Below are 13,501 nucleotides of genomic sequence, written 5' to 3' on the forward strand. Positions count from 1 at the left end.
CCAGGCCTTCTATTTCTGTCACAGCATTTAACTCACTTTCCCCAGTGCCTGACACACAGCAGGCACAAGATACAAATTTGTTAAATGAGTGAATGTGAGTGTTGAAATCCTAAGCTAGTTACAATATCATCAACACTACTGCTTTAATTAATAGTGTCTTGTGTCAAAGAGTTCAAAAACTCTGCGAAATAATAATAAAAGAGTTATCTGGGAGTTTGACCAGGGGACAGGGCCGGCCGGGGGAAGGGAGGGAGTACCAGGCTAGCAGCCAGCAGCAGATAGGGACCCTACCAGTGCATGAATTTCATGCATTGGGCCTCTAGTTGAGAATAAGTATCTATCAGAAGGGGACATGTTAAACAAATCACAGCCTATCCGCATATAGTTATGCGCGACTTAACAATGGGGTATGTTCTGACAAATGAGGTAAGCAATTCTGCCGTGCACTTACACAAATCTAATGATATATAGCCTGCTACACACCTAGGCTCTATGGTTTAGCCCATCTCCTAGGTTATACACCTGTACAGCATGTCACCGTACTGAATACTGTAGGTGATTTTAACACAATAGTATTTGTGTATCTAAACATAGGAAAGGTAAGTAAAAATACGATGTTAAAAGAGTAAAAATGGTACACCTATATAGGGCACTTATGTAAGAGGCCCTGACTGACCCTCCTGTGTGAGGTTCATCAATTATACTTTGGAAAATACTGACCTAGTACTATAATGTTGTATGTTCAATAATTACTGACCATGTTTCACAAAGGTCCACTAATTAAGTGATAAATGTACAGACACACAAAAGCTACCTAGGTGATTCTGATTCCCAAGTTTGAAAAATACTAAGTATTAAGTGGTCGGAGTTCTAGGAAGAAGAATTATGGACTAGATCCGTGGTTGGCAAACCGCGGCTCACGAGCCACATGTGGCTCTTTGGCCCCTTGAGTGTGGCTCTTCCACAAAATACCACGTGGGGGCGCGCACATACAGTGCGACTGAAACTTCGTGGCCCATTCGCAGAAGTCAGTATTTTGTGGAAGAGCCGGTATTTTGTGGAACAACCACACTCAAGAGGCCAAAGAGCCCAATGTGCCTCGCGAGCCGCAGTTTGCCGAGCCACAGTTTGCCGACCATTGGCAAACTGTGTCTAGTCTAGTCACTAGATGGTTAAGAAAGACCTCTCTTCTCCACTTCCTACAATGCTGCAGTGGCTACCACCCAACTCCATCTGGCTTTGAGATGAGCTCCTCTCAGCAGTAGCCTCAGCTCTCTCTATCCACACACAACCGAATCCGGGTAAGAAAAAGCCACATGGACTTAATACCATTTAACGCTTTCCTCCTCACACCAAGACTTCCAACCCCTTGCACGTACTGCACATCCAACTATATACCCCCCAGAGTGTTTTTACAAATTTTTACTGTATTTCTTAATAAGAAAAGAAATATCCCAAACAATACTTATATAACAGAATTTAATTCTCCCCAAATTTATACTAATGTACTGCTATTTTCTATTTCTTTCTTACCTTTTTGTTGTTAATCCTCACCCGAGTATATTTTTTCCACTGATTTTTAGAAAGAGTGGAAGAGCGGGAAAGACAGAAAGAAATATCAATGTGAGATCAACACATCGATTGGCTGCCTCCTGCAAGAGCCCCAACCAGGGCCGGGGAGGAGCCTGCAACCCAGGTACATGCCCTTGACTGTAATCAAACCTGGGACCCTTCGGGTGACGCTCTATCCACTGAGCCAAACCCGATAGGGCTCTCTCCTACTTTTTAAAAAGCATTAGAAGAAATCCACAAAATTGATTTCAAGACCAACTAATAGGTCTCAACTTGCAGTCTGCAAAACACTGTTGTAGAGACCAACAGTCTACATTTAGCAGTATGCTCTCATCGGACAGGCCTAACCTATAATCATGCTACCTTAAAATTCTACTCTGCAAAACACATTTTTTTCTACATCACTTTCATTGTGTAATTAATCTCAAATCATTTACAATTCAAATTTAGTACAGTGAACATATCAAAAGTTTTGTCTTAAAATTTAGTAAAATGCATAAATGTTCAAATAAAATGTTTCAATCTCTAATCAAAATTGAACATGGTTTATTAGCTCAAAATGTGAAACGTGGTTCTCCACTGTAATTCAGTAGGTAACAATACTCTATTGGCAAAACCCAGAGTAGAGCATACCCACTGTGAATATGTGCACCATCGAATTATAAGAAGTCTGAAACCAAGCGCTCTACCACGGTCTTCACTGACTGGTCCTGTCATCTGACCACCCCCATGCATGAGACCTTGGAAACCACAGATCTAACTCTTCCTCCTCCCCAAGCTGTTTTTTTTTTGTTTGTGTTTTTTTGGGGAGGGTGGGGGTGGATGGGGGGAGGCGCCTATGTTGTTGTCAACCCTCTACAATTGCTTTAAGATCTGTCAGGATCCAGCCTTATCTCACACTAGCTCAGAAGTTCTGGCATGGACTTATTTAAGATTATTTCTATGGGAAAATCCATAAATCTAAACAACCAATTTTATAACAAACTTCTGAAACATAATCTATTGATAACACTACCTTTCATGTAGTTACACTATTGAATACCTTATCTGCAAGAAAAACCAGAAACCAAAAACTCTTAACTAAATAACAAATATATATGTGTATATATATGTATATGTATATGTGTGTATATATGTATCTCCTTTCTGTAAATTAAAATCTACTTGACAAACACAAAATGAAGTTCTAGAATCAGTTATGAACTTCAGTTCTGTAAACCTAACCGCACAGGTGACATTTTTAATAACCTTACTGAAAGAACCTGGCTTCTCAATAAAAAGGAGGGAAAAGAGAGAGAATCAGGCTAACATCGTGTTGTCCCCCCAGACTGACGCGAAGTGACCAGATAGCCCACCCCTGCCGCGTCCACGCTCACTTCCCGCTGCCCGCGCCCGCCTCCAGCCGCACCCGACAGCTGGGTGGGTGAGGGACCGTTTCCTGCCGCCTCCTTCGCCCCGTCCCGGCTATTTGGAGGCACAAGGGATCCAGGCAGCAGCAACCAGCTTTGTAGCCGTTTATATCCGAAGGCACCGGCCTTCCGTCTACCGGGCTTCCATAAATTTCATGTCATCGCTATCTGTGCATTTAACGCCTAAAACGTTTCCTCCCCAACTTGCTCATAAGCTGGGGGTTGGGGTGGGGGACGGGGTGCGGACCACATGCGTCACCTGCGTGTATGTCAATGTGTAAAACAAGTCACATGTTCTGAATCCGGACTGCCCGTTCATTTAGATTTTCAGGGGCACTCGGCACCCTTCCCCTTTTACCAAAATAGACCAAAAGAAACCTTAGGGCTGAACTCGGACAATGAACTCGCAACGACGTTATTGCGGTCACGGAGCAGGCACCTGGGAGCCACGGTTCCTGCCTCGCGCGGGGAAAACCCCGGTGGGAAACAGGGTGCTCCCACCCCGTCCCGCAGCGAGGGGCGCGCGTCCGGACACTCGCCGCCGGCTGCCCACCGCCCGGCCCGCCAGGGAGCGCGGCAGTGGAAAATGTGAATGAAACGGCCTCGCTCTCTCCGACGCGCGGGGGGAGCGGAGGAAACGAAAGGGCTCCGTACAGTCCCCGAGAACACTGCACACTTTCAGAAATGAAGGGTCCCTCCCCTCCCCGCGACCCTTCCCACCCGCTTCCACTCCTCGGGAGGGCGCCCTTCCCCGACGTTCTTTCTCTTTTTTTCTTACAAATTAAGCCCAAAGCGGGCTCCTTAGACTCGGTCCTCAAGCCTCGCCCGCCATCCCCCGGCCTTCGGGGCCGCGCCGGGGGGAAGGAAGCCCGAGCGGCGGCAGGGGCAGCGCTGCAGCAGCCGCCGCCGCCTCCCCGCGGCCGCAGCCCAGCGCATCCTTCCTCCTCCCGCCCGCGCCCGCCGGGCCGGCCCACACCCCCCACCTCCGCGCCGGGCCGGGCCGCTCCCGCGAGGGGAGCTCCCGCGGGGCTGCGGCCGGCCTCCCGGGGAAGCCGGGCCGCGGAAGCCGGCGGGCCGGGCACAGACGACCCCCGCGGGCTGCTCCGGCCGCGGCGCCGGAGGCCGCGGCTCCCGTCTCCCCGCTCCCGGGCCCGCCCGCCGCGGCACAGGAAATGCCGCCGCCTCGGCTCCCCTCGCCTTCAATTCAAACTGTCACCGCCGCCGCCTCCCCTCCCCCCGGGCCCGCCGCCGCCGCGCCCCGGGCCCGCCGTGGCCCCCACCCCACCTCCTCTCGCCGCCGCCCCCGCCTGGCCTCAGGGCGTTCCCCCGGCCCGGTCCGCGGCCGCAGCGGCCCCCCGCGCCCGAAGCCGCCGACCCGCGCCGGGCGGCCCGGAGCTGAGACTCACCCATGGTGCTGCTGTTGACGCTCCTCTCCTCAGCAGCAGCGGATCTCGCACTGACCGACATCCCCTCCCCCTCCGCGACCAGCCGGGGAGCGGCGCAGCCCGCGATTCTCCAAGGCCGCCTACGCCAGTTCCGCGGCGCAGCCGCCCGGCGTCGCTGCCCGGCTTGCGCAGCTCGCAGCACCCGGACTCCTCCTCCGGCTCGCGCACGCCTCCCGCCCCCGCCCCCACCCCCGCCCCCTCCGAGAGGCTTCCGGGCCGCGCGGCGGCCTCTGAGATCTCGCGAGATTTCCCCTTCACGGCCTCGCCGCCCTGCTCCATGGTGGGCATGACTTCATTGGCGTACGCGCTCGTTTGCCGCTCGGGGGCGGCCGCCATGTTTAAGTTGGCGGGGTTGGGCACCGCCGGGGCCACGGGCAGTCAGGCGTCAGCAGGCTTCTTCAACACTGCCTCTAAGGTTAAACCCTCCCGTTCGTCCGTGAAGAGCCTGAGGAAGGTGTGAAGGGAAGGCCAGTGGGGCGCGAGGGTGGGGTTGCCCTTACTAAACATGGCCGCCGCGAGGGCCGCCCCGCGCGATCTGACGTCAGAGCTTGGGAGGCGGGCGCCGCCCGGTTGGCCTCGGCGCCTCCTTACGGATTTGGCGTAAGGCGGAGAGGCGCCACCGGGGGAGGCCCGGCTGGGGAGCGGCGCTCGGGGCGGGGGCCTGGTCCGCGCCCGGGCTCCCAGCTACTGACCTGGCGGCGTGGCGCGTGGAGGGGAGAGACAGTTGGAGGCAAGCGTCCGTGCCCCGTCCACCCCGCCGCCTCAGCCTCCTGCGCGGGGTTGCAAGTGAGATTAGGCCCTGGACGCCCCACACCCCCCGGGCGCTGTCACTTTGGGGGCCTGGCACAGCCCAGGGGTCGGCTGCGCGGCTGCCCCCGCGGACCCTCGGCGTTAGGCCCGCCCTGGGCCCGGGTCCGGCCGGGGGGGGGGGGGGGTGTGGGGGGGGGGGCGGCGCGCACTTGAGTTGAGAGAATGAATGGGCGCACGTGAGGCCACGGGGTGACCGTGAATGAGGCATCCAGGACTGACAGTGTGTGGCCCTTGGAGCCGCCTCCAAACGCTTTCCAGGGAGAGCGTCACTCATCCATCGGCTTCTGAGCCCTTCTTGAAGACGAATGAATGGCCTGTATAATTCATGCACATGGGTTATCTTTCCTATTAAGCTGCATGTTAGGACTTACATAGGAATAAATAAATATAAACTTATACCATATATATATATATATATTCATGAACCGGCATAAGGATGTTCATAACAGCATTGCTTATATTAGTGAGACAATTTAAATGTCCATTGTGGGAGAGTAGATGTATAAGTTACGTTTGTTGGACAAATGGACATACATGGAATACTAAATGTACACTAATGAGCCAAAGGTACTAGTGTTCATTTAAACAGAATCCATTAACATAATATTGAGAGGGGAGGGAAGGAATCAGGTTGCAGAAAGACATATATGGTATACAAAAGTTTAAGAACCGGAAATCACATAAGGAAGTGATGGACACCAAATTCAGAATAGTGATTTACTCATGGAGAGGAAGGGAAGGGAATGTAATAGGGCTCCCTTGCATCTGTAATGCTTTATTTTGTCCCAAAAATAATCTGCAGAAAATGTGGCAAAAGCTTAGAGCCAGGTGGAGGATACATGGGGTGTTAAATTGTAATTATTTTCTATACTGCTCTGTATACTTGAAATGTTTCCGATTTCTTTTTTCTAATAAAGGACATTTTATCTAAGGAAACAGCTTGGTTTGCATCTTGGTACGTTTCCGAAGTCCTCATTTGCTCCCTCGTTTCTTCTCAGCAGAAAGAACCCTTCAGAGAGGAACGCCAGCAACCTCCTGTCTCCATCTTCATCAGCCTGCCTGCCCCCATGCCCACCCTGCCCGACATTGCAGGGCATCAGGTATCTACCTTGTCCGAGGCACGGATTTCTGCATGTTCTCTGTATTTGATCTGCTCATGCCTGTCCTCTGGATTCTGTTGCCTCCTGTCCACCCAAGAGCTTCAGTCAATGGATTATTTATTCAGTGCGTCTCGATTCTGCCCCTGCCACTCCACTGAGATTCTAAACAAAGTCACTAATAACCTGTTTGTTCAATCCAGTGGACCCTCTTTCTTATTTCACTTGACCTCTTGGCAGCATTTGATACTGGTGATCAAGGCCTGCTGCGTTTACAGCCCCTTGATTTGTGAAACCACACTTTGCTAGTTTTCCTCTGGCTTCTTTATAGCACGGTATTTTAACTTCCAGGATGCCCATCTTCTGCCTGTCACTTACATGCCCATGTACCTCAGAGTTGTGTCCCAGTCAGTTTATTCCTATCTCACTTTTTATACTCTCCTTTGATGATCACATTCACTGCCATGGATTCAGTGATTATGCTAATGACTCCTAAATAAAAATTTCTAGTTCTCTTTTCTTACTACAAATCTGCATACCTGACTGCCTTCAAGATATACATCCCCAAGTTCCAATGTATCTCAAAACAATGTATCCCAAATTAAATCCTCATTTTACTTGTTTCTTTGTTCTCAATCTCTAAATGGTATCATCATCAACCCAGTGGCCTGAGCCAGAAATACTCAGCCCCTCCCTCTCACCATTGACAGCCATGGGAAAGTCCCGTCAATGGCTCCTTCTCAGAGATGTCTAAACTCTTCCTTTCTCTCCATCTCCACTACTCCTGTTCTAGCGAGGCCAATATCTCCGGCCTCACCTCTCTACAATGGCCTTTCCAATTTTATCCCAACTCATTCTTCACATTGTACCCAGAGTGACCTTCCTAAACTTTATGTATGTGCTTAAAGTCTTCAGACTTTTAGGAAATTTACATGATCCATATTCTTATTTCTGGCCAACCTGCCATGCCTTGCTCTCTATAAAAACTCTAGCAAGCCTTGTTACCACCCCCACCCCTCCCGCCTTCACTCTTTTTTTACACTAGCATTCCTTACCTGGCTTTCTCCTTTAAGTCTCAGCTCAGCCATCATTTTCTCTTAGAGCCTTCCTTGATCTCCCAAGATGCCGGAAGCCGGTCCATCCTTGCTGCTTGACACCGTCGCTGCAGGGAAGAAACATCTGCACAGCATATGTTTCAAGGGACCTGGCATATGTGGCATACTGTTCTTAATATGTTTGCTCCCGCCGAAACCGGTTTGGCTCAGTGGATAGAGCGTCAGCCTGCCAACTGAAAGGTCCCAGGTTCGATTCTGGTCAAGGTCATGTACCTGGTTGCGGACACATCCCCAGTAGGAAATGTGCAGGAGGCAGCTGATAGATGTTTCTCTCTCATCGATGTTTCTAACTCTCTATCTCTCTCCCTTCCTCTCTGTAAAAAATCAATAAAATATATTTTTAAGAAAATATGTTTGCTCCCCCTCTTAGCGCTATGTGTTTTAAACAAGACCACCTCCCCGAGAAAGGTTGTTTCCCCAGGTGAGGATTTTTTCCCTGAAGTTAGGGATTAACAGGACTAAGGAAGAGGATAAATAAGTGAAACCCCCTAGTGTACAGAAATACTATGTACTACTTATGAAGAACTTGGACTAAGACTGTTGGCAATAAATTTGGGACTTGTTGGGCCCACATCCCCAGGGGTCTGCCCACCAGGGAAAGCACCAAAGCCTATACCCCTGGAGACCCACCGACACAGGGCAGTCCCAGGGAAGGGAGGATATAACCTTTACTGGGTAGGATAATCTCCTTCAGTCACTTCTTTATAGCTTATCAGTAGAGCAGTGACCTTGGAATATCCCTTATAATGGACCACAGAGATTACCCTAGACAGGATTAAACTCAACAGAACTAGATTAACAAACGCCCTAACCTTTGGAATAGAATTGATAGGATTAAACTCAACAGAACTAGATTAACAAACGCCCTAAACTTTGGAATACAATGGATAGGATTAAAATCAACTGGTATAAATACAGATGTAACAGGACAATAAAGAGAGAATCTGGTGCTCAGTCCAACGCAGGAGGCAGGAAGTGGTGGGTCGACTCTCGGAGCGCACGGAGGCGAACGGGAAACTAGTATTATGGCAGAACAGGATGTGGAAAACGAGCTTCTGGATTTTGAGGAAGATGAAGAGCCCCAGGCTCCTACAGAGAGCACCCCAGTACTCCCCAAGAAAGATGTCAAGGGGTCCTACGTTTCCATCCACAGCTCTGGCTTCCGGGACTTTCTGCTGAAGCCTGAGCTCCTGAGGGCCATAGTGGACTGTAGCTTTGAGCATCCATCTGAGGTTCAGCACGAGTGTATTCCCCAAGCCATCCTGGGCATGGATGTCCTATGCCAGGCCAAGTCTGGAATGGGCAAGACTGCAGTCTTCGTGCTGGCCACCCTACAGCAGATCGAGCCCGTCAATGGACAGGTGACCGTCCTGGTCATGTGCCACACTCGGGAGCTGGCCTTTCAGATCAGCAAGGAGTATGAGCGCTTCTCCAAGTACATGCCCAGTGTCAAGGTGTCCCTGTTCTTCAGGGGTCTTTCCATCAAGAAGGACGAAGAGGTGCTGAAGAAGAACTATCCCCACGTCGTGGTGGGGACTCCAGGTCGCATCTTGGCACTCGTGCGGAACAGGAGCCTCAACCTCAGAAACGTGAAGCACTTCGTGCTGGACGAGTGTGACCGGATGCTGGAGCAGCTGGACATGCGGCGGGATGTACAGGAGATCTTTCGCCTGACGCCACGCGAGAAGCAGTGCATGATGTTCAGTGCCACGCTGAGCAAGGAGATCCGGCCCGTCTGCAGGAAGTTCATGCGAGATCCCATGGAGGTGTTGGTGGACGACGAGACCAAGCTCAGGCTGCATGGGCTGCAGCAGTACTATGTCAAGCTCAAAGAGAAAGAAAAGAACCGTAAACTCTTCGACCTCCTGGACGTGCTAGAGTTTAACCAGGTGGTGATCTTCGTGAAGTCGGTGCAGCGCTGCATGGCCCTGGCCCAGCTGCTCGTGGAACAGAACTTCCCAGCCATCGCCATCCACAGGGCCATGGCCCAGGAGGAGCGCCTAGCACGCTATCAGCAGTTCAAGGACTTTCAGCAGCGGATCCTGGTGGCCACCAATCTGTTTGGCCGAGGGATGGACATTGAGCGAGTCAACATCGTCTTCAATTATGACACGCCTGAGGACTCGGACACCTACCTCCACCGGGTGGCCCGTGCCGGTCGCTTTGGCACCAAAGGCCTGGCTATCACTTTTGTGTCTGATGAGAATGATGCCAAAATCCTCAATGATGTTCAGGATAGGTTTGAAGTCAATGTGGCGGAGCTTCCTGAAGAAATTGACATCTCCACATACATTGAGCAGAGCCGGTAACCACACACCTGACATCCTGGAGCCACTCTGCTTCCCACGTGCTGCTTCAAGTCCTCTTTCTAGGCGACAGTGGGGCTTTCTTTTTCTGTTCAAACACTAGATTTGTGTAAGAGTAAATTTTTATTATGAAAAAAAAAAAGGAGAACCTGGCTGGAGACCCTGGCTATGATGATCAACTGAACGCTGCCGCCGTGTCCTTCATTCTTCGCCGACTTCATCCACACCTATGGGAACCCCTGGACCTGTTGGGGATGGACCCCAACACCAAGATTGGGCAAGATACCCTCTTACCACCCCACTCCCATAGTAGCTTGTATTTACTGCTATGGTAGCACAGTGTTTTGCATACTTGTCTCTTTCATGGGAGTCTAAGCTACTTAAGAGCAGGCACTCTTATCTTGTTCAGCTGTGGGTCCCCAGTACCTAGCACAGGGTCTGGTATTCATTATTTCATTCAGCAAATATTTCTTGAGTCATAACTGGGTACTAGGCACCAGCACAGTGGATAATGTGTGGAATGGGAAACCCTTGAAGGAGGTATCTGAGAAGCAAGGGGATCTGTGAAGTCAAAATTATTTCAACAGAAAGACTATTTTTAAATTTTTTTGATTCTCATTCTCTCATGAGCATATAGTAGAGTTTTCCAGAGACTACATGAAGTGTGATAAGTGCAACAGATTGAATGCAGAAACATATAAATAATTTCAGCTAATTTTAGGCCAAACATTAAAGGGATTTGCAAAAATGTAAAACAGTACCACTCTTCAAACTAATTTCTTTTTGTTTTGCAAGATATGGTTAATTTTCATAAAAAATGTGTTATTTATGTTAATGTATAATGGATTTGTTATTTTTAATAAATAATATTTTTAAACTTCCTCAGTTTTAATTTCTAATAAGTATCAATATATATACTCCACATATACAAAAATTCTTTGGGGTCCTCAATAATTTGTCAGAATGTAAAAGGCTCCCGAGCCCAGATGTTTGAGAATTGCTGCACTAGCCCATCTTGTATATATGTCCAATGTAGATGTGGTAAATAATTAATGGACGTCAGTTTGCCAAGATGCTGGCACGTGGGTGCTTAATGTTTCTTAATCAAAACTTCCCCAGAATATCTGAGTAGCAAAAATACCCTTACTATCTGAATATGTATAAGTGAAAATATTTTGTAAATGAATATGCTTTGTCAACTATGGCATGTCATACAAATACTATTGTTTTCGTAATTTTTTGTGACAAATATGGACTAACGTTCTAGCTTTGATAGTAGAACCAGAATTACCTATTATAATCTACTAGAAGCCCAGCGCACAAAATCTCACGGCCCCACCCACCCACGTGCACCTCACTGTGCTCGAAGCCCCGCCCACCCGAGCAGGTCTTTGGTTGTTATGGCGTTAGGGCCAGTGGCTTTTTATAATATAGATAGTTGACTTGAAGATGAGAATTTTTATAGCCAGCCATGTCACATCAATCTAATCCATATAACAATTTTATGAAATAGATATTACTCTCAATTTTTTTAATGAGCAAACCAATGTTCAGAGAAGTGAAGTGAAAGGCCTCCAAATTTGTAAGAACCTGAGACAAGATTCAGAGACCTCATGCTTTTCCAATACATAAGACCTCAGGTGAAGAGATTCATTTCTCTGTTGTCCTGAATCCTGTCCTCATTTGCTAGACATTTGGTCTGGTGAAAGGTTAAGATGGTTTTACAGTTTTCAAGTACTTTTACCTTTAGTGCAAGCAGAAGGACATGTGGATGGTTTTAGGTCTATATGGAGGTTTTCTTTGAGGACCAACTCACAACTGACAATATAAATGAGATGGCACTTCTCATAGAACAAGTCTGTCCTGTTTTCTACAATGACAGAGCTTAGCAGACAAAGTCAGGTTGGTGGGTAGGGGTGGAGCTTGAGATTTCAGAGGTTTATTTTATGAAGTGGGTTAGACAATCTGCAATATTTCCCTGTTAACACTAATACCCAAATATCCAAAAAGCCCTCGAGTACTTTCTGTTCCTCCTCTGAAGACAAGTAGGGGAGGACTGAGAAATAATGTTGAAAATAAGGAGCCATTGACTAACTAAATTTTTTTCTTGTGAAATTAAAAATATATAATTTACTCAAAAGCTGAAACTAGTTTCATATGAATGAATATTGGAGTATATTTTGTTCACATCAAATTTAGAATATGAAACCTCAAGAGAAGTATTTTACCATCCACAAAATCTCTTTTAAAATACAAATACATGGAATCAAGCAGTATATGGTTTAAGTATTTTTGTACTTTTAAGTATTTGGAAAGGAATAGTGTATTCCAATATTAAATTCACAATTGAACAGTATAGTTATTAGAAAAAGTTCTGTTGAGGTCAAAGAATGTAAAATATTTGACAGTGTTAATGTTCTGCAAATAAAAGGAAATAGATATCAACGTGCCTTTTTATAGATTAATCTATAAGTACAGGAAGTCGAGTGACATTTGCAAGGTTATAAAACTAATGAACAAAAATTAGAAAAAAATAAAGCCTACTTCCTCTTTTTTTGTAAAGATCAAACTTCACCCCACAGAGAAAGAGAAGCCAAAAGACATAGTAGTGATAACAAACAAAAGACAAGAAAACTAGAGAACCATGCAACTTGAAGACCAGAGATTTAACCAAACAGCAAAATAGCTGTTTAAATAACAAATAACTCCCATTCTTAATTCTTTACCTTAGAAGGAGGGATTTTTTTCTTTTTCCCACCAGCCAAGAAGAGAGTGGGGGAGAAAGCAGAGCAGAAATAGGATGTTTGGACCCTGACTGTCCAGAGAGGCCTGATTTATCTCAACTTATCACTGGAGGCTCAAGGAATGTTCAAATTCCAGGGCTGCCCTGGAGACTTAGTTCTTATGCAGATGAAAGCCCCACTTCCCTCTGAGGACCCCGTGTTCCTGGTAATAGACTGGCAGCCCGGTGGCCTCTGGGACTGAAGGCAGAGAGGAAGCCATTTACCTTGAGGTTTTCTTGCCAATCAGCACCTTGTTGTAGAGCTGTCCAATCTGATTACACAGTAAAAATACCACTGAGCACAATACCGGAGAAAAATCCAAAGTACATAAAAAGAAAATCTATTATAAGTGTAAAAGGCCGCTGTTGCCAACTCCCTTTGGCATTTTCTACCACTGAATCATAAACTGACTGAAATAGGAAATGGGGACACATGATTCTATGGGAAACCAGCTGCCTTCAGCAACCAGAGTTCATATATTGACTTTGGCAATGACTGAATGCCTCCTGCTGTATGAGAGGCTAGTGAAAGTGAATTGAACTGAACTTAAGGACTTTTATGTCAATGACATGCCCAAGGTTAGAGCAAGGCTATCATTTTAGCACGCAGTTGGAGCCTACCGGCTCCAAATCACTCTTCCTAGCAGACCTCTGAGTAAGCGACTGTTTCCTGAAAGCGCACCTCAGAGAACCTCACATCCAGGAAAACAGGAAGTTCAGAGAGGAAGCAAATGCCTATGCCACATAAATGTGCTTTAGGTGAAGAAATTGCACTGGATCACCAAGGAGACTGGCTAGTAATAGTGAAAAAAGTATGTTATTACTGCCTTCCTTTGTGCAGCTCCTAGCAACTTAGAGACTCTTTCTTACACTATTTCTCTAGTCATTTGACATTGATTGGATCCTATTTTAGTAACATAGTTAAGCATCTGATAAAAAAGAAAAGAGCAAATAATGGTGATGTT

At 47.5% G+C, this 13,501-nt stretch overlaps 2 protein-coding genes across 9 annotated transcripts in view; one reads left to right on the forward strand and one right to left on the reverse strand.

Annotated features, from left to right (window-relative positions):
• SEPTIN7 (septin 7) overlaps window positions 1–4,560 on the reverse strand; it is a 57,099-nt gene extending 52,539 nt beyond the window's left edge. For 2 of the 8 annotated variants that reach the window (XM_036327329.1, XM_036327327.1), the window contains exons 1-2: window positions 4,388–4,560; window positions 2,986–2,987 (exon numbers count right to left, since the gene is read on the reverse strand). In XM_036327329.1, the coding sequence (XP_036183222.1) occupies window positions 2,986–2,987; window positions 4,388–4,448 (63 nt within the window). In that variant the 5' untranslated portion in view covers window positions 4,449–4,560. The remainder of the gene's footprint in view (window positions 1–2,985; window positions 2,988–4,387) is intronic. The other 6 variants (XM_036327326.1, XM_036327331.1, XM_036327335.1 and 3 more) reach the window with 5 other exon arrangements.
• Window positions 4,561–7,801: 3,241 nt separating this feature from the next.
• LOC118665931 (ATP-dependent RNA helicase DDX39A-like) lies at window positions 7,802–10,569 on the forward strand. Its single transcript, XM_036327336.1, has one exon. It carries the CDS (start codon window positions 8,474–8,476, stop codon window positions 9,755–9,757), a length of 1,284 nt encoding a protein of 427 aa, XP_036183229.1. The 5' UTR covers window positions 7,802–8,473; the 3' UTR covers window positions 9,758–10,569.
• The last annotated feature ends 2,932 nt before the right edge of the window (window positions 10,570–13,501 follow it).

The sequence above is a fragment of the Myotis myotis genome, unplaced genomic scaffold (assembly GCF_014108235.1).
Source record: "Myotis myotis isolate mMyoMyo1 unplaced genomic scaffold, mMyoMyo1.p scaffold_m19_p_11, whole genome shotgun sequence".
Lineage (NCBI taxonomy): Eukaryota > Metazoa > Chordata > Mammalia > Chiroptera > Vespertilionidae > Myotis > Myotis myotis.